Source organism: Strix uralensis, chromosome Z, assembly GCF_047716275.1.
Source record: "Strix uralensis isolate ZFMK-TIS-50842 chromosome Z, bStrUra1, whole genome shotgun sequence".
NCBI classification, from domain to species: Eukaryota; Metazoa; Chordata; class Aves; order Strigiformes; family Strigidae; genus Strix; species Strix uralensis.
Window position 1 is genome coordinate 24229229 of NC_134012.1, and position 25672 is coordinate 24254900.

Below are 25672 nucleotides of genomic sequence, written 5' to 3' on the forward strand. Positions count from 1 at the left end.
GCTAGTTCATGTGGATGCTAAGCATTCGATCATGTGCACGTTACAGTTTCTGCAGGGTTATAAACATAAATTCTTGACTCCCTTTGCAAACATTTAGTCTCTGAGTGTACATGTTTGCTAGCATATGAGCAAGTATTTGCACTAGTTACGAAGTCAGTAAAACTGAGCCTGTACATACCAGCTCAGAAAAAGTCCAGTATGCAAATGCAGTTGATGGGATATTTGACATCCTGAAACATCACTTAACAGTATCTGTTTTGTTCTTTTAAAAGTGTTCTCTGAATTACCTTAAGCCTCTTCCTCCATTTCCCAATGCTTTTTTAATGAATCATGGTTTTTTTCATATCCTTGCTGATTTAGATTTTGTCTGGGTGGAAAAAGATGTGTTCCTGGCAGAGTCTCTTTTCATTTTTGGCTTGCCTTTGTTTCAGATGTACATCACAAGCACAATTAAAACAAAGAGTAGCAGGCTAGCCAAACCTGTGCTGTGTCTGGGTACCCTGTGTGCTGCATTCCTCACTGGGCTAAATCGAGTTTCTGAGTATCGAAACCACTGTTCAGACGTGATCGCAGGCTTCATCTTGGGGAGTGCTGTAGCTCTGTTTCTGGTAAGCCCATCAGTCCTGCATTCCTTTCAAAAATACCTCAGTTTAAAAAAAAAATAAAAATTACTGTTCTCTTGTGGCCTATTGCAGCTGGTTAATCCAGTTGCTAAGAACTAATTCTAGCCCCATCATCGGGAAAATCCTAATAGAAAATCAGGTTGATTCTAATTAATAAGGCTAATATGATGACATTTGTGCATTGTGTATATTTCAAGATTATTTTAATTTCTGTACATGTTCTTACTTGACCTGTCCTGGAAAATGCTTTAAAGATGCTGTAGATTTCAACTAATGTCAAAAGGGGAGCATGCCTGAGACTTCTTCTCTGACAACCCTGTGTTACAAAACCCCACTGTCTGGCCTGGTATCTGGCAAAAATGTAGGATACAGGGTGTTGGCTGGGGCTCTAAGCAGTGGTCCTGGTTCCCCATTTTGTTTCAGACCGTAAAAGAAGTGCAATAGAAAGGAAGGTCAGGATAAACTCCCTGGGAGACAAAACTACCTCCCTTTGCAGCATTTGGAGTTGAGCTGAAATTGATTACCGTCTCAAGGGATAACCAAATGTGTTAACATATCTCAAAGGCCTTCCCACAGAATCTGGGAGCAGCATCTCTCTGGACCTCAAATGCTACTTGTTCCGCTGTTGGCTGTGTGGTTTAAGTGCTTGTTTGGTGAGAGATCTCTGGCTGAGATTTACCCACACTGTTACCAAGATATGTGCCAGGCTCTATTAATCAAATTATGCTTCAGAACGATCTACTGCATAGCAACAGACACTTTATCCCTGTAATCAGGAGGGATTAAGTTTCAAAGATTCCTTAAATCTAGATTGTTCTGTCACTGATTTTTTTTTTTATTCTGTACTTTAAAAAAACCTAACAAACCTTCACATATCAACCATACCAACACATATTCCCATGTTCTCTTTAAATAAAATGATGTCGCAACCTCTGACCTGAATCTCGTTGTCTTTAATTTAAGTAATTTGTCTGATTCCCACTGGGAGTGGCAGTTTAAATCTAGCCCATACAATATAAGAGGCAGTCACCCCGTATGTCTGGTCAGGACAATCTCTGCGCTCCCAGTAGCTCTTTCTAGTAGCGACAGCCTGCTTCCAGCCACATTTTGGCCTTGCAGACCTTCTGCCACCCTGCAAATGTCACAAGCCCAATTGCAGAGTGGTGGAAGGGGTCTCCCCAGAGCTTGGAGGGGAGGGGTGCTGTGAGATTCCTGCTGCCAGCACAAGACTCACCCAGGCCGCAGCCTGCTCCTTGCAAGGAGCTGGCTGCAGAAATCACTCTTGACAGCAGATGTGTCGGCTCCTGTATGTCTTTTTTTCCACTGTGTTCCCAAGTCCCAAAGTGCTATGCATGTTTGCTCTTACTAGCATCACCATATGCGTGCCGTAAGTCTGGTCATGCACAAGGGAAGGGCTTGTGGGATAAACACCACCGCAGTTGTGCTGGAAGTATTCAGGAATGGTGCTAGGTGAGCTTGATGTCGTCCAGATGTGAGGTAGATTCATCCATCCAGTGAGCTGTTTTCACTGTTTGGAAATGACAGAGTCTGAAGGGAGTATTTGGCCAATAAAATCCATCATCAGGGTAGTCTATGGTTCTGTAATGATAAAGCAGACATGGGAGTCTCTGCTGTATAAAATGTAAAAAGGCTGAGAACCGTTCATCACCTCAGATTACAGGCCAGATGAATCCATTTACCAAGGTATTCCACCACACCCAACTATGTCAGTAAACACACTGTAGCCCAGGGCTGAGATACATGATGCCTTGAACCAAACCCCATGTTCTTTGCAAAAACTGGCAGTTGTGAGACCCCTGATGGTAATTCCTGTGAGTTCTTCCTGGGGACAGAACATGCTAACCTCACTTTTTTTTCTTCCTGTATTACACAGGGGATATGTGTTGTCCATAACTTTAAAGGCACTCATGGAGCTACTTCTAAACCGAAGCCTGAAGACCCACGAGGAATGCCACTAATGGCTTTTCCAAGAGTGGAAAGTCCTCTGGAGACATTGAGTGCACAGGTACTGTAAAGCCTCTCACCCAGATCAGCATCAAACACATTTTCTGTTATGGCAGAGGAAAAACTAGTTGAATATATAACTACATGGGAAGCTGGTTTTATTCCTGACATTAAGCCCATTGAACAAAGTGAATTTGCATCAGGGGAGAGTTTGTTTTAAGGCATTTATCCCTTAAACTACCAAATACTGTAGATCTTCTGCCCCTGTGCACATCCAAAGCTAAAGCAGTAGGATTTCATATGCCTTTGCGTATTATTTGTGATAACAAACTTTCGCTTAGAAGAGTAGAAGACTGAGAGAAAAGTAAAGATCTGTCTAATTACACTTTGGAATGCTTTTGGATGTCTTAAGGATTTACTCTAACATTCATAACCCAGAGAATAAACTATGCTGTTCAGAAAAATATTATAGAGATTAGTTTTTTTATCCTTATTACTGTTCAGTTTCTTCTATAAGAAGAAGAAATCATACTGTTTTCTATCTCTAAGTCATCAGAAGAGAAGTTAATAGCGTTCTTCCAAGTTTCCAAAAAAATAGGCTAGCAGGAGCATCATTATTCATGGCATTTCTGTTAAACTACTAACTTCAAATGGCTTGTGTTAGTGTAACTGAATCATACTGAGTCCTTTCTAAACAGACAAGCAAATGCCACCTGCCAAGAATTTCTGGGAACAAGGAGGAACTGATGTTTATCAGTTACCTGAAATGGCCAGGTGTAATTTATTTGTTACTTCATTAGATGTCCTGTCATTCCTGTGTACCTGGTGTATGGCAAGATCAATAGTGACTTGTTAAACCTTTTGACAAATAAACTGAAAATAGGAATTTAAAAAATGGAAAAGACACTGTTTCTAATGCCTGGAAATACTTTGCTTAATTGAAAAGTCAATTTTGGTAAGGTAAAGATTTGCTGGAAGATGTTCAACTAAATCTTGAGATCTGTGTGCATTAACTGTTCTCTTGGTGGAGTTGCAGTCCAGAAACTAAGTGCTGCTTATATAACCACATAGCATCATGTATGACAGAAAGGATGAACAGATGAAAATATTCATAGACTGTGAGAAAAATTTTGTCTAGTCCGCTATTTATAGCTTCTGGGTTGTGACGTGCAGGTAGGGACTAGGCCTTAACTGTTGATGTCCACTATACTCAACAAGGTAATTTTCTCTGATTCAGAGTATCTGTCTCTAAATGACCATACATCTACCTCGCAGGAGTAGATAGGGAAAAAAGTGATTCTACTCCGAAGCTATTATAAACAAGCTCTTGGGAGTGGCTGCTCATTAGTTTCTTCGTATAGAAGTGCATTGCCCTTCTCTGTGCCAATTTCTGCATCCATTCCCACTATTGTTTTGCCTTGCACCCACACAAACCCTGCAAATGGAGCATGATCCAAGGATGACTCAGTATTGCCACTTGAAGTCCTGGACATTGGCTTCTAAGGTTAAATTAATACTGTTTTCTCCTAACAAGGACTTCTGTGTTGCTATAGATCTGTGGCTGCATGTGTTTTGGCATAATGACCCCACCTCTGTATGGTTTTAAGCTCTACACATTCCTTAGTATCAAGCTGTGTAGGACCTACATGCACACATCACATGAAGCCAAACCATGGCCTTTAGGCTATTCATGGCTCAGGACAGATCCACTGTATTAGTTATGTGACTGTATGAAGTGCTTGAGCCTGTACTGACATGTCCTCCTGGGCAGGATCCAGTGCAGTTTGAAAGTCTCTATGGAAAAAGTCCCATCTTGTTTTTCAAGCCTGTGAGTGTTCATAGCCCAGAAGCAGGGCTTTGAGTTCAGCATTTCTCACCATGAGCTCAGGATAGATGGCAGTCACATTTGCAGTGATCTCTTCATTTTAAAGCCCTACATTAGCTGGGCAACAGATTTTATTAATGAAGGTTTTTCTCATTCATTTTACACGCTAGGATATGCAAATGTCAAAATGTATACAAATGTTCAAGTGTTTGCCTTTTCCTCTTTGCAGAATCACTCTGCCTCTATGACTGAAGTAACCTGAGATGGAAGACTGGCGACCGAAGCTATTTTTTATTACCCTCCAGTACAATAGTCCCAAGACACACAGTTACTAAATGTCTAACTGTGATGACCAGTATTATGTCATGTCTAGTTAGAGGCTAATGTTTTGTACTTTTTTTGTATGAGGAAGTGATGTAGCTTGCCCTGATTTTTTGTCAGCTTTAATATTATTATGCCAGAATTTAAAAGCAAAATGGAAAAAGAACAAAAAAAAAACTTTTCTTGTTTGAAGTGTGCACTGAGGAACTACATCTATGGAATTGTTGATGTTGTTATGTGATATTTGTACACAATTTTTTTTCATTTTTGAATTTATATATCTTGAAAAAAAAATAATTCACTTTTACCTTTTCTTACCATAAGAAGTGCTTCTACCAGTGGGTCAGATTCTGATCTGAGTAAGCTCAGCATAGATCTGAAGTATTTGCATATATTTAATTCAGATTAAAATACTGGTGATCAGAAATCTAACCTGGATGATACTATCAACAAGTAATAAACATCCATCCTTGATTCAGTGAGCTACTTAAGCATTCCTTAGCATTATGGACTTCAGTTAGCCATCCAGTTTCCAGACTGGTTGGCAGACTTGAAGTATGTCCTTAAGCATCTTACTGAATCAAAGCCTGATTGTTCTGGTGTGGGTGATTGTGCTAGTTATTGAAGAATAACTAAAACAACGTCCTCAGTCTGCAATATAGACAGACTGGACATGAAAACTTATAGTAGTAGCTGATAGCATGTGAGCTGACTATATCATCTCCCTAGATCTCCATTCCTCCCCTAGGCCCAGCTAAAGCTCCCAGTGAAACCTGGCTTCAGGAATTGACTATGGGGATATACAGCCACCACTGTGGAGCTGAGGCTGTGCTTTGTGCTTTAAGTGTTTCATAACTTCATCATAGATTTGTGGGGTAACTAGTAACACTGGTGCAAAGGAAAAGCGACACCACTTCTCCAGTGGAGTGGCATTACTTGGCATTCAGATTGGCATCACCAAGAAGCCGGTTTTGCCCCAGCAGTGTAGTTTTCACTGAGGGGCTTTGGCAAGTGAAAAAAAAAAAAAAAAACACCACAAAAAAAACCTGACATGGTCTGTAGTAGCAGTCTGTATTTTTGTAAATTCTGATATAGAATTTATATCAAAACTGCTATTTTACAGTTTAACAACTTTAAGAAAAAAAAGACAATGAAGTGTGGGTTGGGGGTGGGGGAAAAACAAAAAAGAACCAATTTACAATGGCTAGAACTGGGGCAAAGGCTTCATTACATGACTTTTCACTGTTTCTAGGATTTTCCTGCATCTCATTCTTCTAGCATGGTGATAACTGCTGTGTGTCTCCTTTAAAGAATGGAGCCTCTGTCTGTACTTTTACTGGAATGTTTACCTCACATTTCCATGTTGGTTCTTCTTGGCTTTTTTTGTATATTTTTTCCAAAACAGATGCAAAAAAAATTAACAAAAAACCAAAATGCGCCACCTGGTCTCTGTCATTTCCCTGTGACACAAAGAAAATGCGGGATGTCTGTGCCTGGTCTTGCAGTGTTTCTTCCAGGTTGATATTTTCTTCTGACTCTACTGATACCTGCTTCAGTCTTAGGATTCTAAGGATCAGACTTGGGCTATGCAGGCTTTTTGTGAGCATGAGGAATCATCGATAGTGTTCTGGGTCCCTCACTACAACTGTGACCCAAAATCTACAGGGAAAAGGTCTGGATGACTGGTTAGATGAAGCTAGACCTATCTCACATATTCACTGCCTCTCCCCTTGGCTAGCTCTATGTGTTTGCTACCATTTTGGATTTATAGGACCCTCAGCCTTTTCTGGTTGACAGATGACCCCCTGCACAGGACATCTAAACCTAAGATCACATTTGCTTTTCCCAGGTACCTTTCCCTTCAGGAGCAACGTCTGTACACCTCCTGGAATCTGTGATGCAGCAAAAAAACAGTCTTTATGTAGCGTTTGGATTATTAGCCATCCTTCACAGCTGGATGGCTGTGGACTCTCTCTGCACCCCAGCTAACTCCCATCTGACAGGGAAGTGGGTGCCCCTGCAGAGCTGCTGTTCTTGATCCTCCCAGTGTGCGTATTTTGACCCTGGGCTGTGCAAAGGCTCTGGAATGTAACTCTTGGAATCCAGAAAACCACCCGCCCCTGTCCTAATCAAGTAGCTGAATGGAGGGAAAATGGCCACATCTCATGGAAACCAGAGGTCAGCATTAGAAATAAAATGTTCACCCTCCCCCAAACTTGTCTGGGTAGACAGTGCTGATGCCCCCAGAGGCTGGCAGATGTGGTGGTGGAGGGCAGCCTCCTCAGCTGGTTGTACACGTGCAGGAGTCTCTTCGTAGTTCACTGCAGCTTTCTCTCATTCATGGAGACACCAGTCCACCCAGTCCGGATCCTAGTCTCTCTGTTAAGAAATGCTGTCCTAACCTGGCTTCTTTACATTTTTGATCTTCTCTACTGGTTCTGCCTAAAACAAATGAGGATCAGCCCTCCCACAAACTGCATGGGGGGGCTTTTATTTTTTTATTATTGAATTCAGTAGAAATTAGGTACTTTCAAATGCCCAAGGATCAAAAAAATCTGTTTAAGCACCTAGAAGTCATAGCCCTTCCATGGCACAGGTGTTCTCTCCAAGACTTTGATCTCATTTCAGACTTCTGCTTTTTCAGCTTGTTACAAGCAGCTAAAAGTTTTGCATCTCAAACACCTGTGTCTGATCTTCCCTTATACTTTAGTCCCTGCAGCTTCTCACACAGGTGTGCTGACAGAAGCATGAGGTTTGCACCTCAGAGGGACTAAGTATCTGAGATTAGGGAAATGGCAGTTTGACTCAACTCAGACACAGCCAAACACCGGATGAGGCAGCTGTCATGCTCCTTTCTTGTCTATCTTCTCTTTTTCAGACCTTTTTTTCGCTCTTCTGATCACATTACATGAGCCACAAAATTACATACTGGGAGAGACAGAAAATGGGGGGGATAAGCAGAAAGTGCAACTACCACTGAAAGTGGTTTTTTAGATAATGAGTACTAAGAGGAAACAAGGGGGTGTAAGTATCTCTCCTTTGATGGAAAGAAGACATAATTTCATTAAAAAATACTTCCAATTCATTGCTCCCAAACAGCCTCTGAAGCAGGCAAGATAAGCTACAGGGAAGGGATTTGTTAACAGCCAGCCTTCCACAGTGACCAGCGAAACATCCCCAGTTCCCTCGGGTTTACACCACAATGGAACATGTAGTAGTACACTTAAGCTATTCTCTTAATTCCCCAGGAGTCAAAAGGAGAAAAGAATGGGTTTCTTAAATTTCTTCAAAGCTTCAAGTGCTGAAAGCAGCACTTGAGAAGTTTGCTGAATAAAGAAACTGAGCACTGTAACAGAAAAGCAGCAGTTCCTAAGTGTACTTCAGGTATTTGTAAGTTAAAAGAAGCCAGGGGAGTTAGGGTTCAGGAGAACAAGTGGTCTAACCAGGGTATTCCTGGATCATTCCCAGAAATATCATACATACAGAATCTAACCTCACTGTAAACAGCCTGTTTTGTAGAAAACATTCACAAAGTACCTACCACACATTTCTCCGACTGTTGCATTTATTTTCTTGCCCTCCTGATTTCACTGCTTGCCTCCTCTGATTAAAAGCAAACCTACACCATTACATGGACAGAAAAACTAACATACAGCCATGTTTTACCATAGCTACAAAAAAACCTAACAGCTAACCTGTAAGAAAAACTAGTTAATAGCTATTAGAAGGAGCAACAGAATGTATAAATATAAAAACTGAGTCCTCTGACAGAAATGGAAGAATTCTACAAGCTGCCTTGATGGCAGCTGTTTTTATAGGGCTGTTGGAGAGTTTACCATTACAGAGTTATGAGACTTCAGAATTCCTCTTGGCACTATCTTCATGTAGCAATTTTGAGTAGAAAAGCATTTTTATTTTAAGATGGCACCTGTGATGGCTTTCAAAAATGTTATTGCTGACAGGGTCTTCTTTTCAATCCCAAGGGGATTAAAAAAAAAAAAAAAAAAAGTTGGCTTACCTCCCCCCTCCTTCTCCATGAGTTTGCTGGCCCTGCTAGCCTTGGTGGCCAACTTGAACAGGGCGCCTGACACAGCCAAACTTCACTCGCTAAAGCCCGTTACAGAGTCCAGAAGCAAAGACAAGAAGTTTAAGAGGTGCAGGGAAGAAACTGGGGAGTTGGTCCCCACCTGTTTATCCCCACTGGATTCTCTAATTGTTGGACAGCACAGTAAAGGCCAGAAAGCACACATGAGTGCCATCACTGACTACATGGTGTCACTGTTTCACAAGGAGGACTTTTTTTTTTTCCTGTGATTCTGTATAAAAAACAGAAACAATGAAACCCAAGGACAACTAAGAGAACTTTTATTAGTGATATTCCTATATTCAGTTGCTACCACAATGAAAGGGCTCTGCTTCTGCTCTGCAGTCCTGCCTCAGGAACACAAGCAAAGCAAAGTGATGCTTTGTGGTGCGACTCACTGCTCCCAGGTAATCTTCACGTTTGGGGGTAGCTCTGCAGCACACAGTTCATCAAATTTGGACACATCCTTCACAGGAGTGCTGTAGAAATTCAAGACATCCCCAGCACTGCACATCAGGTGGAGCTGTGAATTGGGGACAGCATGACCAAGTTCTGCTGCCAGCTGCGCCAGGAGGCGATACTTTAACCTATTTTCTTTGAGGGGTGTCTGCTGCCAATTATCAGGCAGTGAAGGTCCAAAAATCTCCCTGATGTGAGACTCAAGGCAGCTCTGTATATCTGCTGGAGGAAGATAGCTTCTGCTGCGTGGTGGGGGACAGATCAGGCTGGGTTCACTTTTCTCTTCTTGAATTATTTTCTCTGCTTCTACTTCTTTTTCCTTCTTCCTGTTGACACCAGACAGAAGTATTTTCAGTCTCTGGGCTACTTAAGACTGAGTCAGAGCACACTTCTATACATAGCCTTTTAATATCGGACTCGGCCTAGCCTGTAGACAGTTTATGCATCCTGTGGGCAGAGCAGGTTTGTTATGCATGCACAAACAAAAACGCACATGCTAAATGTTTGGTTTTGCCCCAAATGCTGCTCACAACATAGGCTGTCTCTATACAGCAATCACCTGCCCAGATTATTTTATTGGTCTGAGTGGAAACAGAATTTGAACCAGATTTATGACTTGTTTTCCCAGTTACAGCTCCATTTTCGAATTTGCTGTGAAAAGGAAGGAATAACAAAAAATAACCACGACTACAAAAAAAAAAAAGACTAGTTTTAACTAGAAAATTGAAGACTATCTCAAATTGACTTGCTCATAGGCCACAATCAACAATACAAGCATGGTTCCCCCTAAAAGTTATACAGAAACGATGACTTTCCATTGCCACTGTAGTACTGCCCTGAAACCCCTCTTTTTTCCACACCTAGAAAGATCGTTTACCACAACAGCATTAAAAAAACCTAACTCCGCACCGTCACACCCGCCCGCTGGCGGGGCACCCTCCTTGGCAGGGACGCGATGAGGGCGCTCGCCGCACGCCCCGAGGCCTGCGGCCCAACGCGCTCTGCAGCACGAACACCGAGCCCTGACGGCGGCGGGTCTGGAGGACCCCAGCCGCAGGCCCCGCCCGGGGAGGCAGCGGGGAGAGGGGCGCAAAGCCGCCAGCGCCCGCCCCCGGGAGCCGCTCCCCCCCACCCCCCAAAGCACCCCGCGTTACCTCAGGCCGCCCCAAAACGCCCTGCGCGCCGCAGCGCCGAGGCCTAGCCGCCCGCCCGCCGCCCGCAGCGCGGCAACAACCGCCATCTCGGGGCACGCCGAGCCGCTTCCCGGCAGCCCGCGGGGCGTGACGTACTTCCGGCCCGCCGCGCTGCCTCACAGGAACCGCGGCGCTGCTGCGTGGGACCGAGGGCGCCCGCCCGTTAATGGCGGCCGTCGCCCCCTCAGTCCGGGGCGGGCGGTCACCGCCTCACCAGCGCCACGCCCCCGCGGGGCGGGTACGGCAGGGGCCGTGCCAGCAGGCGTGGGAAGGAGGTTTGGGACCGGAGGGTGTGAGATTGAAAGAGCATAAGGTGGGGACATATGTCGTCACCTTCTGCGACTTGAGAGTCGCTGTGTGGTTTTGCAAGTCGCAGACTCTTGGCAGCTGTCTTGGAGGTTTTCATCCCGTTGCTGGTGCTGTCAGCCAGCCCGTTTTCACAGGGAGTTTGTTCTGTAGGCCACGTTTCTGACCCGGATATGCAATCATATGAGAACATCACTCTTCCTATTTTTTAAAAGGATTGTTCATTTTTAAGAACAAGAAATAACGCTTCATCTGTACACACAGCCTTGCTTTGATTCATGGTAGTACGTTCAGCAGATGTCCGCTTGCTCCGGTCACAAATGTCTCTGTCAAAGGGAAGCATGAGGAGTCTGGGCACAGCTGCCAGCTGCATCAGGCACAGCATGTGTGATAGATGTCCAGCAAAGGAGCAGGAATTATTTAGCAAAGCTACATTTTAGTTTCATAAAGTGAAGAGGTTTCTTTTGACAGTTTGGAGAAACGTTTTTTCCACTCTTAAGTTTTAAGAGAAGCAATCTACATAGATCAGAAGATCAGTGGGATGCTTCTCATCAGGAGCAGGGGTTTATTTGAACTCAGGTGCTCGGAGACCTACAGGACCACAGCTGAACCAGAAAAGAGGTGGTGTTCCTGATACTGGTATCGGCCTCTAGAGTGTTAGCAAGTCTCCTGTCTTCATTCATGGTCAGTACAGGCTAAATGCATGTATTAATTATGCAGTGGTTGGATCCCTGTGAAGGAGTTTGGTTATTTATTGCCTCTGTGAAAGACTGGTTAGTAATGCAAAGCACACAAGGAGGTTACAGGTCAGTGATTTTGCCTGTTTTCCCTCTCCTTGCTGGCAGGAGCAGTGGGTGCCGGTGACTGGAGGAGCAGCCTGCAGAGCGGGGTGGCTCCAGCTGCGCAGGCTTGGTCTTGGGTGGCCCTGAAGGGAGAGGTGGGGCATCTTCTGGGTTGTGTGGTCTTTGCTGGTTGGTGGGCTGCTCCGAGGTGTTGCTAGTTGATTGGTGTAGTGTGTTGCCAGGCTAATACTCTTGCATATTCTTATTTACTTAGGTCTGCTATTTCTGCCACTTATGCCTTTTTTTCATAACAGCTGTCTCATTGCGCTTCAGCTAACAAAGCTTACATCTCTAACAGGTACATAGCAATATACCAAAGGTCAAACTGTGGGCCTTCAACATCAACCTAATTATTCAAGCTATGCCAGCAGGGTAGGCCAAGATGCCTCCTTGCATGTTTTACGTTAGTTATTGTGGAAAATACCACCGTAAAAGCGCTTTGGAATAATAGTCTTTGCACAGCACGAACTCAACCAGTGCAACCCTAACTCAGTGTATAGCAGCCTCATCACACCAACCATGATTCTCCAGAGGGAGGACAAGGTTCTGAAGGTGTGTTATTTATCTGTGGCTTGAGTCCTGTGCACTGCTTGCCATATACATCTCTGAAGTTTTCTCAGTGTCTGTCAGACTTCTGTTAGGAGGATTAACCTCTCCAGCTGTATCACTATTGGATTGTTTCCCTTTTATCTCCTCAGGGTTTCCCAAGCTCACCAGCAGTAACACTTTGTGATTTAATCTTTGGATAGGCTACTAAAAACCACAGATGTGTGAAAGAAACTATAAAGTTTATACAGAAAAAAAAATTGTGAGATAAAGATTAGTTTTCAATTACTGTTTTATTCCCATGATTGAAGACACAGTCAGGTTTTGTAATTCAGATTTTGGCTGCAAAATGTGGTAATGGGCAAGGGTATTTATTTGAATTGATAGGGAACTACTTAATCTGCCTACTAATCTGGGGTTAGGTTTAAACCAGAGGGAGAACAGGTTCATGATTCATTGGCAGCTGTTGTCTGTTGTATGGAAAGAATTCCCCTTCTTTGGAATGGGCAGATGAAACGAGAATATTCCATCAGTAAATTGTGGGAGTGAAGGATGGAGAGGAAGCTAATCCATTTTATCCCCAGTTTTGTTAAGGGTAAGGGAAATTAGATTTCTTTGTTTTTCTTTCATTTCCAAACATCTTCCACCTTGTGAAGAGAGACAGGACGAAGGAAGGTTCCTGTGCTTTCAGTAGGTGTAGCTGGCAGTGAAAAGTGACTGCATGGCAGCTGTGTCAGTCTTTCCAGACATGACATACTGTCCCCTGCAAGCCAAACTGTTGATCTGAAAAAGAAAGAAAAAGGAGGGGAAACCAGTTAGCTTGGAGTAAGAAAGACAGATGTGGAAAGACAGCAGGAGTAACCAAACGAGGCAAAATTAAGAGGATAACATCCCTGGTCAGCCTGAAGCACCAGGAGGAGTGGGGACAGAGGAGATGTGTTGTCACCTTCCTTCGTGGTGAGCAGAAACTCTCTGCACTGGGAGAAGGCCTCATACCTGTGCCCGCTTGCGGAAAGCCTCCTGTGCAGCCTTCTTGTTCTCACTTTTGCCCACCCATGCTGCCAGGGCAGAGGCTTGCAGGGCTCTCCCGTATGAAAAGGTCAGTTTCCAAGGCTTAGGCAGAGGGGACTGATTCATGGCATTCAGGTTGACAGAAGCCTCCTCTTCACTCTGACCTCCAGACAGGAAGCAGATTCCTGCAAGAAAGAGGTTTCAAGGCTTAGAAATGGAGTGCTCCAGCCACCACAGTACCTGACCCCTACGTGCCAGAGGAGCAAGCCTGTCAGATGTAGGACCAAAGCCATCAAGAGTGACAGTGTGAATGGATACATAGGAATGAGTCGGAAATCACCAGGAACGGCAGCAGGAACGGTGCGGAGAAGAGTAGTGACAGTTGCTACGGCTACATCCTGAGGGGTGTACTTCTTGGGGCAGGAATGCCCAGCCGTCACCATGTTGGGTTTCAGCAGTGTCCCTTCCAGGTACACATGATGATCATTCAAGGCCTTGTAGACAGCAGCCAGAACCTGAAAACATGAGGGTTGAATACAGACCTCTGCTCAAATCTTCACCTCAACCTGCTGTGGAAAGACAGCTTATTCCTTGGGAGTGTGAGAAGATCAAATTGAACTTTGCCTTCTCATGCAATTTATCACAGGGGTTGCAGCCCCAGAGACATCACTACTTTTGAGATGACCAGTATACCACTCTCAATATTTACGGGATTTGTCCCTGCAAACTGAACTACTGAAAGAGGGGTGTTTTTGCTCCCAATGCATCTTTTTGAGATCAAGAATGCTTATATTGTCAGTTTGAGTGGAAATCCAAAAGCATGGATTCTACTTTCTCATTTGCTTTTAACTCATTACTTGACCACAAGCCACTCTTTAATCATTCCCAAAGCACTCATTTCAGTGATACAGTTATGAAGTACCTTTTTGGTCAAAACTCTCTGACATATGTGAATGCACTCTGTGTAAGATTAGCTACTGATTTGTGAAGGGGAGGAGAGGGGCAGGAATCTCTTACCTTTTCTGTGACATACTGACAGCGCTGGAGATCATGGTCTCCATCAGGCAAGATCTCTGGCTCCACAATAGGCACCAAGCCATGCTAAGAAAAGAAAAACAGGGAGATCTTTGGGGATGTGGAAGAAAAACTGTCCTTGTTGTCTATGCTAACTTTGGTGGTATTCCTTCTTGCTGCACTGCCCTCTTCCTCATCTTTCCCACAACCCTCTCGGAGATCTGCCCTTCAAGATACCTAGCATGTTATCGGTGAGAAGGGGCAACAGCATCTCAGGAAAGGTTGCTGGAGGATAGATACCTGCTGACAAATGCTGGCATAGCGTGCCAATGTGTTGGCATTCTCTTGGATGGCGAGTTGAGAGGGTGTTGTGCTGGTGATCTTCAGCACTGCACGCCACTTGCCAAAGTCAGCACCGTCCTTCTTGTACTGGGCACAGCGCTCAGCCAGTCCGTCCAGCCCTGCAGATGAAAGAAGAGTGCTTCACTGAGAGCAGTTCTTCACAATGTAGCTCTGAAAAGTACCATGACACCAGCCAAGGCTGCGACTCGGGTGAGTCACCCCATGGCTTTTGCTGCACCAGGCATAGCTTAGGCTCCTTAGAGCTCTCCTTACCTTGGATGGTGGTTTCTCCATTTGTTCCTGCTAGGGGTGCTGTGCCTTTATCCAACTGTGGAGACCAGGAAAACAGGGAGGGTTACAGAGGGATGGCGATCAGTCCCATCCTTATTTTCTTACCCATGGCTAGTCTGTCTTTGCAGGCTGACTGTGAGTAAAGTATGGAGCTGAACACGGTAAAGGTGCAAAGAAGGGAAATGTTGGAGCAAAGGGGAAGAAAAGGAGTGAATTGGGTAAGAGGAAGGGGCAGTGTGTAGATGGCTGCAGGGAATGGCTCAAGAGCTCTGTCAGATGTGGAAAAGGACTGGATTTAGGTTACTGCATGGATGGATTTAATTGCAGTGAATGGTGAGCAGATGGGAGTTGGTGGATGCAAAGTTCCTGCATCAAATGCAGATGTGCCCTTGGTTAGTTGTACAAAAGCAATGCAGAGAATGGTGGCAGAGATCCTCCAGTGTTTTTAAAAACAAGCACAAAAGACAAAAAGAAGTGTCTGGCAGGAGAGAGTGTAGCCCCATATATAATTTTCACTGGAGATGGGGTTTGGATTACACTGCCAGCCAGAGATGTACAAATACTCACCTTTATTCCCACCACAATGCCTTTTTCTTTGATGAGAGCTGGAAATGGCTTTCCACTGCTGTCTTTCTGATAGAGAGTCTCGTGGAAGAGGATCACTCCCCCAATGCTCTGATTGATGGAGGCATCTGAAGAGAAGAGGATCTCTCGGAAAGCCCGGCGATTCTCCTCTGTGTTCTCCACATTGATCCTCTGCAGCCTGTTCCCCATGGTACCTAACGAGGTGGACACAGGTCAGAGAGGTGTTAGGCTTGCCTGGCCTCCTGGTCCCAGTATGTAGTAATGAACTGGGGCTTCAGCTCAGAGCTTCTCTTCTCAGTCCACAGTTTGTCAACTTTTGTTGCTGTAGACGAAGTCCAGCCTGGCAGAGGTGTTCCTGCTCAGTCAACAGTTTTTAAGTGTTTTAATTTATTCTACTGATTTCAAAGATGAAGCAAACTTAAAAGTCTTGGGTACTGCTAATTGATTGATATCCAAAACTCACCTACTGATTCATCTGCAGCTAAGATCCCCTTTCCTGAAGCCACAATCCGCTGAGCAATATCTGAAAGAGCTTTCTTCTGCTCCGGAGACAGCGCTGGGAATTGGTGGGTCATGTTGTCTTATCTGTGGAAGAGAATTACTGTTACAAGCTGGGGGAGACTGTATACACAAACTGTGAATCAGAGACCCCACTCAGGTATTTCTATTGGAGGGCTCTTGGTGCTTGTCTGGACCCTGTTACCACAGACACATGCTCAGAAATCCATTCGAGTTCTTCTTGGCTTGGTGCACCCAGCAAAACCAGAAGAAATAAATGCAGGAGACATATCCTAATGCATCTTTCCAGCACCAAAGTGGGAAAGACTCTGCATTTGCATGGGAAAGAGATGGATTTGCCCAGAAGGTCAGTCTGTCATAAAAACATGCACCAAACTAACAAGTATGTTAACTGCTGACTCTGCAGACTTTTTGGTCCCAATCAGAAGAATGCCAGTTATCACATGGCTTACCTTTACACATTTCCTAGCAATGCCCTTCTGCCATTCCCTGGCCTGTGTTGGCAGTTATTTGCTACTTTGTGTAGCTGACTTTCCATGCCCACCCTCCTGCCTTGCTTCCTAATTCTCTCCTCCCCATGGCTGCTCTCACAACTGTAGCACATTGCTTACTCTATGTAAGACCTGGGGGTTTAGGGTGGTTCACCACCCATTTCTATCTTCTCAGCTGTGGCAGAGGCTTATCAACTGCAGATGTCCAGCACCTGAAATCCAGGTTCTGTCTTGTTATGACAAAATGCTTGATCTTACTCAAGTTTTGATTATATGGCATTATATTACAGTTTCTCAGATCATCTGAATAGTCCAAGTTACTTCCCTATGTGTGTAAGCCTGTGAGCCTGAGAAAAAGAAGACTCTCTTCCCTCTGTTTATCATATACTATAGCTAAAACAACACCCAATGTTTTATCAATGGATGGTAAATCCACGAGATGAATCATTAAAGAAACAGAAAAGATCTCCAATATCAATTTTCCTCCAGAGAGGCAGGCCCCTGACCAGTGTCTGCATTTTCGATTGCCAAACTCAGCCTTAGAGAGGAGTGAGAACATGCCATTTCCTGTTTTACCGTGTGCCAGAGATGGCTAGCAGATATGTTTCTCCATATAAGCATGTACGCGGCCAGGTCCTCCATTCTTTTTCCTAGCATGCAGATACGTTGCCACAGAATCCTTGTCTTATCCTCCCTGCTGAAGGGCCTAATGGGGAGAAATGGTCAGGGGTCTAGCTGCTACTCATGGCAGGGTAACAAGAGTTCTGTGCACCATGCCAAATGGTGCCAGATTTTTTCTGGCAACATGCCATCACTGTACTGTGATAGCTATAAATCCGTGTCTCTGATTTATAGTTGAATGTACTTTGGTATGGGTAATGTTATTGTGCAAGATTCAAATGGCATTGTCTACCAGTACAGACCAGTCAGATGCAGTGTCCAGATGTCTGCTTTACCTTTCTGTGAGTTGTTTGAGACTAGAATTCATCCGATGCAACTTATCAATGGTGAGTCATTCTAGGTATAGAGGGAATTTGAAGGAGTGTGTGATGAAGACTGCATCAGATGAGGGAGGGCTCCCTCCTTTTCCAAGCACTGAAATGCCTTGCTGTGCTCCTGCAGAAGCAGGCTTTGCTGATCTCTGCTCTGTATGCCAGACTGTGGCTAGAGCTCTGGGAAGCATCCTTCTACTGTGGTGACCAAAATTCCATCACTCCCCGCTCTCATCCTGTGCAGCCCACCTAAAAGAACTTGAAGAGCTGTTGTTTATGCCGTGCAGCTAATTCAGTTCACCTGTAAACCTCCTCATCCCTCACCTGCTTTCTGTGTCTGATATGTTTCTTAGAAATAGGAAACTGGCTTGTTACTATGATTACTGTAATAACAGTTTGTGTTGTAAGCACTTCAGTCAAAACCATAGCACTGTTAAATAAATTGCTATGCAAAATGATGAGGAATCACTCCAGTAGTTCACAGTCTCCATGGAAAAGACTGGAAAATTGTGATCTGGCAAGAATACAATCTTGTCCAAGGTCAAAGCTAATGAACTGCTAAATCAGTAATAGGATTTCAGAGTTGCAGTTCAGAGGTATGCTACAGCACGAGTAGATGTATCCAGATAATCTTTAATCCAGCTAGATGAATTACAAGATCATCAGTCACTCTAGTTATGTTCTTATGGGTATACTTTCTCTCCAGCAATGTGATAAGCAATGAGACTAATGTCTGTTGTATCTTACTTGTTTCCAGTGTTTTCATAAAGATAACAAAGAGACAGTTATCACTCAAAACCAGCCTGCAAAGCAAATTGCCAAAATACGGAAATGCAAGTTTTCAGTGAATAATGCTGCTCCAAGTGAATACTCTGAGAGACTGAAACAATACAGTGTAGTTCCACACTGATGAATTGGAAGACAACAGATTAGTTTCAGTTTCCATGCAAGTACCTCATTGAGTGTGAAGGAGTAGGTGGAGATTTGCCAGAAGACTCCCCCAAATGATCTGTAAGGCCATGGTGAGTGTTTCTCAGCTACTCTGCTGAGCTACAAGGACGAGTAAAATGCACAGTGTTTCTAACTGAAATGGTGAAGACATGAATGCAGAAGAGCAGTTGTAAAGCTGGTGATAGCTCTAAGATCCAGGATGTTCAAGTACCCTTGATTTCAGACTTTATTTTTCTGTGATTCTTTCATGACGAGCATAATCTCTGAGGATCTTCCTCGCTGAATTCAGAAAGGGTGTCTCTGCTGTAAGGTACTGGTCTGAGCATTTAAAGGCGAGTGGAGAAGTCTTACACTTCAGTAACACTTCATACAGCTGCCTTGTAAAGAATAAGCTCCCAGCACATCCACAGAAACATTAACGTACCCCCCTTAAAGAGCTGGATATGTCACCTTACAGGTCCTGAGGTAAAATGGTTGTGCCCACGCAGCCAAAGCCAGGCAGAGCATTTCATTCTCCCAAGAGCGAAGCCTATTTGCCATATTATTCTGCTTTATTTGTTTAATTTGACAACTTTTCCAGGCAGCAAAAAGCTTGAAAGAACTGTGTTCTTAGCAACAGTATCTATGAGTTGTCCCACCACTAAAGTTTTTCAAGAAATTTTATTTTTATTTACCCAGTTTAGGCTGTGGGCTAGTATCATAGTGTCACAAGCTCAAGTGATTTCACATTGATTTGACATTGTATGAATACAATGTATTCTCTTTGTGGTAACGCTTACATAACATTTTTAAAAAGTGGAAGAAAAAAAAAAACAAAAGAATAAAACTGCACAGAATGCATAAAACCCCCAGCTGTATGGCTACCTTAAGTGTTTGTCAGGCTTCAGCAGTTCCTTAAGCAAACGGAGTTCTTTGTTCAGCCCCCAGCCTGTGACCAGCAGGAGGTGGGGGTGGGAGGAAAGGGGACAGCACAGTTGTAAAAGTAAATATTGTACTGCTGAAGTCTCAGGTTTTTCTCAGCTACCATAATTGTGGACTGCACGGGAAATATCTTCATGTATATCAACACAAGCACTGCATCCTGTTAATAGTGAGAACCAAAGGGCAGAGGCAAGACGAACAGCAGAAGGAACAGTTACATTCCACTTCAGGTCATCTTAGAAACATTAATACTTCATTGACGTCTTTTCTTTCCAACCACCTCAAGTGACTGGCATCTTCTAATCTTACAGAAAATCTCACCTGATTCCTGGTTTGCAGACGTGAAAAGATTGGATTAGAATCTGTAAATTTTTCTCTTGGGTCTCTTCATTACCTTCTTTTATAAAATTGGTTCCAAAAGTGCAGGACCAAACTCTCAAAATACGGTTTGTATCCCATGTGTGTAGCTTTTCCTGTTCAATTGCTAGTAAAAGCCCCTCAACATCATCTCTGACAGTTAGCAATACAAACCACATGTGCATGTTGTTGCACTGTGCACACAGGAGATTCTGCTTCCAAAGAGCAGGGTTTGAAGAAGCAAAGGTTGCATATATAAATAGATAAATACAGTTGATGAGGAGAATTAAAAGTATTCAAAAATTTAGCCCATCACATGCAGGCACAGTGTTGCACCTGACGGGATTTACTCCATGTTTACACTTGTATGTTAAGGAGAGACAGACACATAATGAGTTATACCCCATATATTCTCTTTATAGTGGATAAATCTACTTATTGGCCTCACTTCTCTATGGAGCTCCCTTAAAAAGCTATTTCTAAGTAAGTCTGGTTACTTAGACATTGGGCAAACTGATAGGTTTGAAGGCTGGGCAAGGCTGGCCCCATCCTGCTGACAGAGCACATTCTTATCTAGCCTGCAGATGACACCAAGCTGGCAGGACTAGTTGATATGCTTGATTGCTGGGCAGCCATCCAGAGGAGCCTGGACAGAGGGCGGGAAGAGGCCAATAGGAGCACCATGAAGTTGAGCCAGGACAAATGCCCAGACATTGCCTGGGGGGGCAAAGTCCTGGCAGTGATCCCACCAGGCCTAGTGGGATGGGGGAAGAGCTCTTTGGAGAAGGCCCAGGACCCTGTACAGGCAGCAAGCTGAACAGGGGCCAGCAACGAGGGCTAGCAGCATCCTGTGTGAGCAGGGGTCTGGCCCAGAGAGCAAGGGGAGGACAGGGACTATCCCCCTCTGCTCAGCACTGTTTAGATCACATAGGGGTACTGCATCCAGTGTTGGGCCCCCGCAGTACAGGAAAGACACTGACAAACTGGAGTGAGTTCAGCAGATGCCACTGAGAAGGTCGGGGGCTGAAGCTCTGTGAGGGTAAGGCTGCAGAGCTGGCTCTAGTTCAGCCTCAAGCAGAGATGGCTTTGGGGGCACCTCTCAGCAACCCCCAATACCTACAGAGTGATGATCGAAGAGGCAGAGCCAGTCTCTACACAGCGGCATGTGACAGGAGAGTGAGAGACAGCAGTCATAGGTTGAAACTAGAGAGATTTGGACTGAGTATGAAGAATTTTTTTTCACTATTGGGACAGCCAAGCAGAGGAGCAAGTTGACAGGCTGTGGTGTCTCCATCCTTGGAGGCTGCCAAGACCCACCCGAATAAAGCTGTGAGCAGCCTGGTCTGACCTTGTGTCTAACCCTGCTTTGAGCGGGAGGTTGGACTACTATTACCCTGTGACTCTGTGTGAATACTTGCTCTAGGGAGTTGAAGTGGCAGCTCTGCCTTCTGTATGTATGAAGGAGGTCTGAGGGAAGAACAGCGTGTTTTTCCCTTCACCTTTGCAGTGGGAGTAAAGGTATAGCAAAATGTTTCATTTTTGGATTCTAAAAAGTGTCAAGGGTATGGGAGAAAAATATATTCAGACAGAAGTCTGCAGCAGATGTTTTTGATTGACATAGTAATTTCACCATCTTGATAGGTCCTTTGGGGCATATATGATGGTAAATTGCCTGGTTGGTTTTTGCTCTCTTATGAGGGTGGGAACAAGGGTTTTTTCCATCTTCATGCTCTGTCTAGGGACCTTGCTTCAACATCCTATCTCAAGTGCATGGGACTATGTGAGACCTGCAGTTCCCTGTCCTGATTCCCACATTAGCCTCACAGCTATACTCAAGCCCTGAACAAATGTACCCCCATTTCATCTCTTTAGCAAGAATGAAAGGAGGTTACGTACACAGGGACCTGGCCTCTGCAGTCAGTGCAGAGCACTCCTGGAGCACTCAGGATGGCTAGAGATGGCTGAGGTTAGCAAGAAGCTGGTTTCTTGGAAGTAAATGCAGTCATTAGGGTGAAGCTGCTTCTCTCTCAGGGCTGGCCTCTTCTCAGAGAAGGTAAAAAAACGCTGTCAGACTTGCACAAGAATTCAAGTCTTATAATGCCAGCAGGGGAGGCTGGGTAAAGCAGTGGTGAGTGTTTCAGGTGAGCTAAATAGTTTTGGGTGCCAGGCACATGGGATAGTTGAGAAAGTGGTGGATGATCCCAGACTTGGTAAGGATTTGAGTTTGTTGAGCAGTTTTCTGAAGCTGTCTGTTCACAACTTGAAAGGATACAACCTAATGTAAGAGCAGTTTTTAGTTTCCTGGACTGCAGACTACCTTACATCCCCCTGCCAAAGAATCTTATACACCCTACTGCACTAATGCTTGAGAAGAAGCTGCACAATGAACACACATAATTACACTTCTGTCAGCATTGGTGTTTGTCAGGACCAGCTGCATTCTCCAGTCATTCGCTCTTCTCCTTGCAAAATATAAATTTATGTACTCCACAAGCATAAACAAACACATACAAACCAAAGCAGTAGAAAGCAATGCAGGTATGTTATTGCTCTAGTCCCCTTAGACTAAGGATTCACTTACTCCAGGAGTTCTGAGTGACTAAGCTAAGTTAGAAAGCCAGTGTTAGCAGCAAATGGGTCACATTGGAAGATCACTGCAGAATGGCTGAGTGCTTATTTCTTGCAAGCTGTTCCTGGAACAAAAAAATAAAAACAAAACCAAAAACAACTCCCCAAGCCGACTTTAGATAAACACATTGTGTCTCAGCTGCTGATATACATACCACCTCTACCGTTTAGAAATGAAATTATTATACTTACTTGTTTGTGGATAGTGCTGCTGCTGCTACAAGCTTTTGGTGAGGTGGTTGCAGCCGAAGAGACCGGGTCCTTCTAATCACTAACTTTTATAAAATTCTTGACAGTTTTTTTTTTTTTTTTTCCTCCACTCCTTCATTCTCCCTCCTCCCCAGGCTGGTTGGGGAGATGTCATTGCTCGAGATTGGTCATTGGCTGTCTGACCAACCAGTGGGACCTAGTCTCACTCCTGGTGTTCCTCCCCTTTCCCCTCCCCTCTATATATAAGGCCATTCAGGATGTGGTGAACTGAGGTGTTTTCCAGTTATTTCAAGTTATGCCTCCTCTTTCTAAAACAGACTGAAAAGAAATACAAGAAGAACCATGGAAATTGTTTACAGGGATCTTGTGCATAACTTTCCATTTAGGGTTAGATCTTTTGGAAGCTTGTACTTAGGAAACTACACAGTGCAGGAAGGAAGAGTAGAAAAAAAATTCAGAAACAATGCAACAGATCCTTAATTGACATGAGTTACTATAATTTCAGTGACTTCCTATTTATTTTCCTCACTTGAAAATTTGGCAGAGAAACATATTTTCCAATTAGTATATGGAAAGGCAAAATGTGATGCTTACAGTATCAGGGTTAATGAAGCTTCAAGTTTTGTTTTCCTTTAATGCAGTGTATGTGTGCGAATGATAGTTATCAGAAGAAATATGTCCAGATTGAGGTGCACAAGTGCAAGTCAAATTTTCCACCAAAATCCCATTGAAACACCTACCCATATTACAATTACAGTTAGTTGCTTAGCATTTTTTTTTCTGTGACAAATGCTAATGCTTTATAAACAGTACATCAGCATTCCAGTTTATATGAAATCACTACAGTTTTTCACTAAATCCAGGTAGATAGACTTGATTTCCCCTCACCCCCCCGCCCCATACTGCAGGTCAGTACTCCTGGAGGTAAGTACAGCACAGGGACTGTTAAGCAAACATCATGCCCTCAGCAACAACACGCTCTGACCTTGGACATTAGCATGTCTTTACCACAAAGACCCAGTGTTTGCCTGAAGAATGACGTAGTTTCTCCATTTGTTTGGCACATGTAGTGACACCTTTAGCCTTTACATGGACACGGTGAGACATGTGATTTCTCCTCTCACTGAGCAACACTGTCTTCATTAGGGCACTTCCTCCTTGAGCCTACCTCTTCTAGAGCTGCATGCCAAGATCAGTGCCTGTAGTAAATCTTAACAGTTTACATGCTGACAGCGGTAGCACTCTGTGACAGTCAGCAGAGAAACCTCTGAAAAATCTGAGGATACAGTCCAGTTGAACGCCTTGCGCTTGTGTTGTTTTGTTTCCTTTAATGTCCTGTTCCATAACTTTTTTGCTGAAGAATGCTGTGGCACATAACATGGATATAAAGCCTTCCCTGCTTTACAGTGTTTGCTTTATATTCCATTTTTGCTATCCTAGCAGAAAGATGAACCCCATAGTGTATTAAAGTTTCTCCACCACAAACAAGAGGCATCTAGTATGGATTAAAAACACTTTTAATGAAGTACATTATCTAAGAACCTCTTGAGACCAAGAAGGTGCCATACTGATGATCTTCTTCAGGCCCACAGAGAAAATTAGAGTTTGAGTCCCATCATTCCTGGTTTGGTTAGAAGTTGTCACAGGTAGGAAAGTACTTGGAAGTGTTCTTTTTCCAGTGTCATCTGTGATATGGTCTGACAGGCTATTAGAGAAAATGTGGGGGGAGTCTTCTTGGAAAAAACAGTGTCTGACATTTAGAAACCACTTCAGATAATCCCCTCCAGCCCACCTTGTGTTCTTAACTCTTTCAGAAGTATATATATGTATTTCCATGTGGGTAATGGCTAGTATGTGCCTTTCTAGTCCTGAGCCAGTATCTGGCACTTCAAGCACTAGGATTACAGATCCTAGCAGAGATGCAGAGGACTGAGGAGAAAAAAAAGTGAATGGACATGATTAACTTTTTCACTTAATTTAGGAATGGAAACCTTTTCAGGCAAGAATATGGAATGAACAATCATGCTAGATAATGTCACTGTAAGGTTCAGTAGTATTAACATGCGGACCTATCACTGACCATGCTGTGCAGAAATTAGTAGTAGATATTAAAACAACACTGGAAAAGAGTACATACTTTCATCATCACAGCTACATAACCATAGTTTCAGGATAATTATACGTCTAAAAATGAGGTTATAATGGTTTTGCGCATCCTTAAATGATAGGAGTAAGTTTTGGGGGGAGGGGAATGCAGTGTACTGGCATTTAACAAAGCAACTAACCCATCCCATAAAAAATATCAAATCACTGACTGCACTAACTATTCTATGTCAAAGTTGGTGTATTATCCAAGTTGTAAACCTATCTCATTGAGTTAGTGTTTGAACTCATAGTATAGCCAACTCAGCTTTCCAGTGACCCAACTAATTTTGGAATGGTTTCTTTTTTTGTTTAAGCCTTTTTCAGAGTAATGTGATGCAGTCATAGGGCTGTAGCTATCAAGAGGCTGTCTGCTGGTGTGAGCACCCTTGTTAGAGGTAGCTAGACCTAGACGTTACTTTTGACAGAGATTGAATTTGTGGCCATGGACAGCATGACTTTGGTACAGGCGCTGCAATACAGGAAGACGAGGACACCTTCAGTGGACATGGAGTGGGAGGAACACCAAAGCCCTGGTGGAAGGTGTGTTCAGAGGAATAACAATGCTGATCAGGAATCAGATTTGGAGGCTTCAGGAAAATAGGAGGCAAAGAGAGGCAGAGATCACACAGATGAATGTTAAGGAGTACAGATAACAACTTTGTGACAAAGTGGCTCAGTAATGGCATGAAACACATGCCCTTTTGTAGCATCTACTGTTGTGTTGCCACCCATCTTAGTGGTATCTGGGGTTTGTCTTCTGCAGTTTGTAGGGCTGGCCACACAAGCGGGGTTTTCTGTGGGAGTTCAATTCCCAAGGAAGCACCAGATCTTCTCTGCCTCCCTAGGGTTCCTCATCCCTCACTGCCCCTGGCATGGAAAGAGTGAAGTACTGCAAAGATCCCAGGCTGAGGATAAGGACAGGGAGAATGGGAAGGGAAGGCAGTTGAGCTAAAGAACAAGTACTCTTAGTTATTGGTATGCTTACAATAATATTACAGACTATTGCAGTGATTGCTGATCCACTTTTCTAGTGAAGAGAAAAGTCTTTTAA

The 25672-nt window shown here is 43.8% G+C and overlaps 3 protein-coding genes across 6 annotated transcripts in view; 1 reads left to right on the top strand and 2 right to left on the bottom strand.

Annotated features, from left to right (window-relative positions):
* The window catches only part of PLPPR1 (phospholipid phosphatase related 1), a 135102-nt gene extending 128934 nt beyond the window's left edge, over nt 1–6168 (top strand). For 2 of the 3 annotated variants that reach the window (XM_074855103.1, XM_074855104.1), the window contains exons 6-8: nt 432–608; nt 2518–2649; nt 4643–6168. In XM_074855103.1, the coding sequence (XP_074711204.1) occupies nt 432–608; nt 2518–2649; nt 4643–4675 (342 nt within the window). In that variant the 3' untranslated portion in view covers nt 4676–6168. The remainder of the gene's footprint in view (nt 1–431; nt 609–2517; nt 2650–4642) is intronic. The other variant, XM_074855105.1, reaches the window with a different exon arrangement.
* Nucleotides 6169–9082: 2914 nt separating this feature from the next.
* Nucleotides 9083–10643, bottom strand: MRPL50 (mitochondrial ribosomal protein L50). The gene is made up of 2 exons (XM_074855106.1): nt 10432–10643; nt 9083–9603 (listed from the first exon to the last, which is right to left on the bottom strand). The coding sequence occupies exons 1-2, from the start codon at nt 10515–10517 to the stop codon at nt 9213–9215; spliced, it is 477 nt and encodes a 158-aa protein (XP_074711207.1). The 5' UTR covers nt 10518–10643; the 3' UTR covers nt 9083–9212.
* A 1795-nt stretch (nt 10644–12438) lies between these two features.
* ALDOB (aldolase, fructose-bisphosphate B) lies at nt 12439–22595 on the bottom strand. 2 transcript variants are annotated; one of them, XM_074855108.1, is made up of 9 exons: nt 22459–22595; nt 15871–15992; nt 15390–15601; nt 14805–14859; nt 14490–14650; nt 14193–14276; nt 13516–13690; nt 13161–13360; nt 12439–12947 (listed from the first exon to the last, which is right to left on the bottom strand). In XM_074855108.1, exons 2-9 carry the CDS (start codon nt 15980–15982, stop codon nt 12852–12854), a joined length of 1095 nt encoding a protein of 364 aa, XP_074711209.1. In that variant the 5' UTR covers nt 15983–15992; nt 22459–22595; the 3' UTR covers nt 12439–12851. The 2 variants fall into 2 exon arrangements, with proteins under 2 accessions (XP_074711209.1, XP_074711210.1); XM_074855109.1 differs by lacking the exon at nt 22459–22595 and adding an exon at nt 22220–22337.
* Between the last annotated feature and the right edge of the window lie 3077 nt (nt 22596–25672).

Coding starts and splice junctions, on each gene's coding strand:
- MRPL50 (XM_074855106.1), bottom strand. CDS start 10,517: ATGGCGGTTGTTGCCGCGCTGCGGGCGGCGGGCGGGCGGCTAGGCCTC. Junction 9,604..10,431: donor GCGTTTTGGGGCGGCCTGAG/GTAACGCGGGGT, acceptor TGGTGTCAACAG/GAAGAAGGAAAAAGAAGTAG.
- ALDOB (XM_074855108.1), bottom strand. CDS start 15,982: ATGACCCACCAATTCCCAGCGCTGTCTCCGGAGCAGAAGAAAGCTCTT. Junction 15,602..15,870: donor AGCTGCAGATGAATCAGTAG/GTGAGTTTTGGA, acceptor CCACCTCGTTAG/GTACCATGGGGAACAGGCTG. Junction 14,860..15,389: donor GCATTGTGGTGGGAATAAAG/GTGAGTATTTGT, acceptor TGGTCTCCACAG/TTGGATAAAGGCACAGCACC.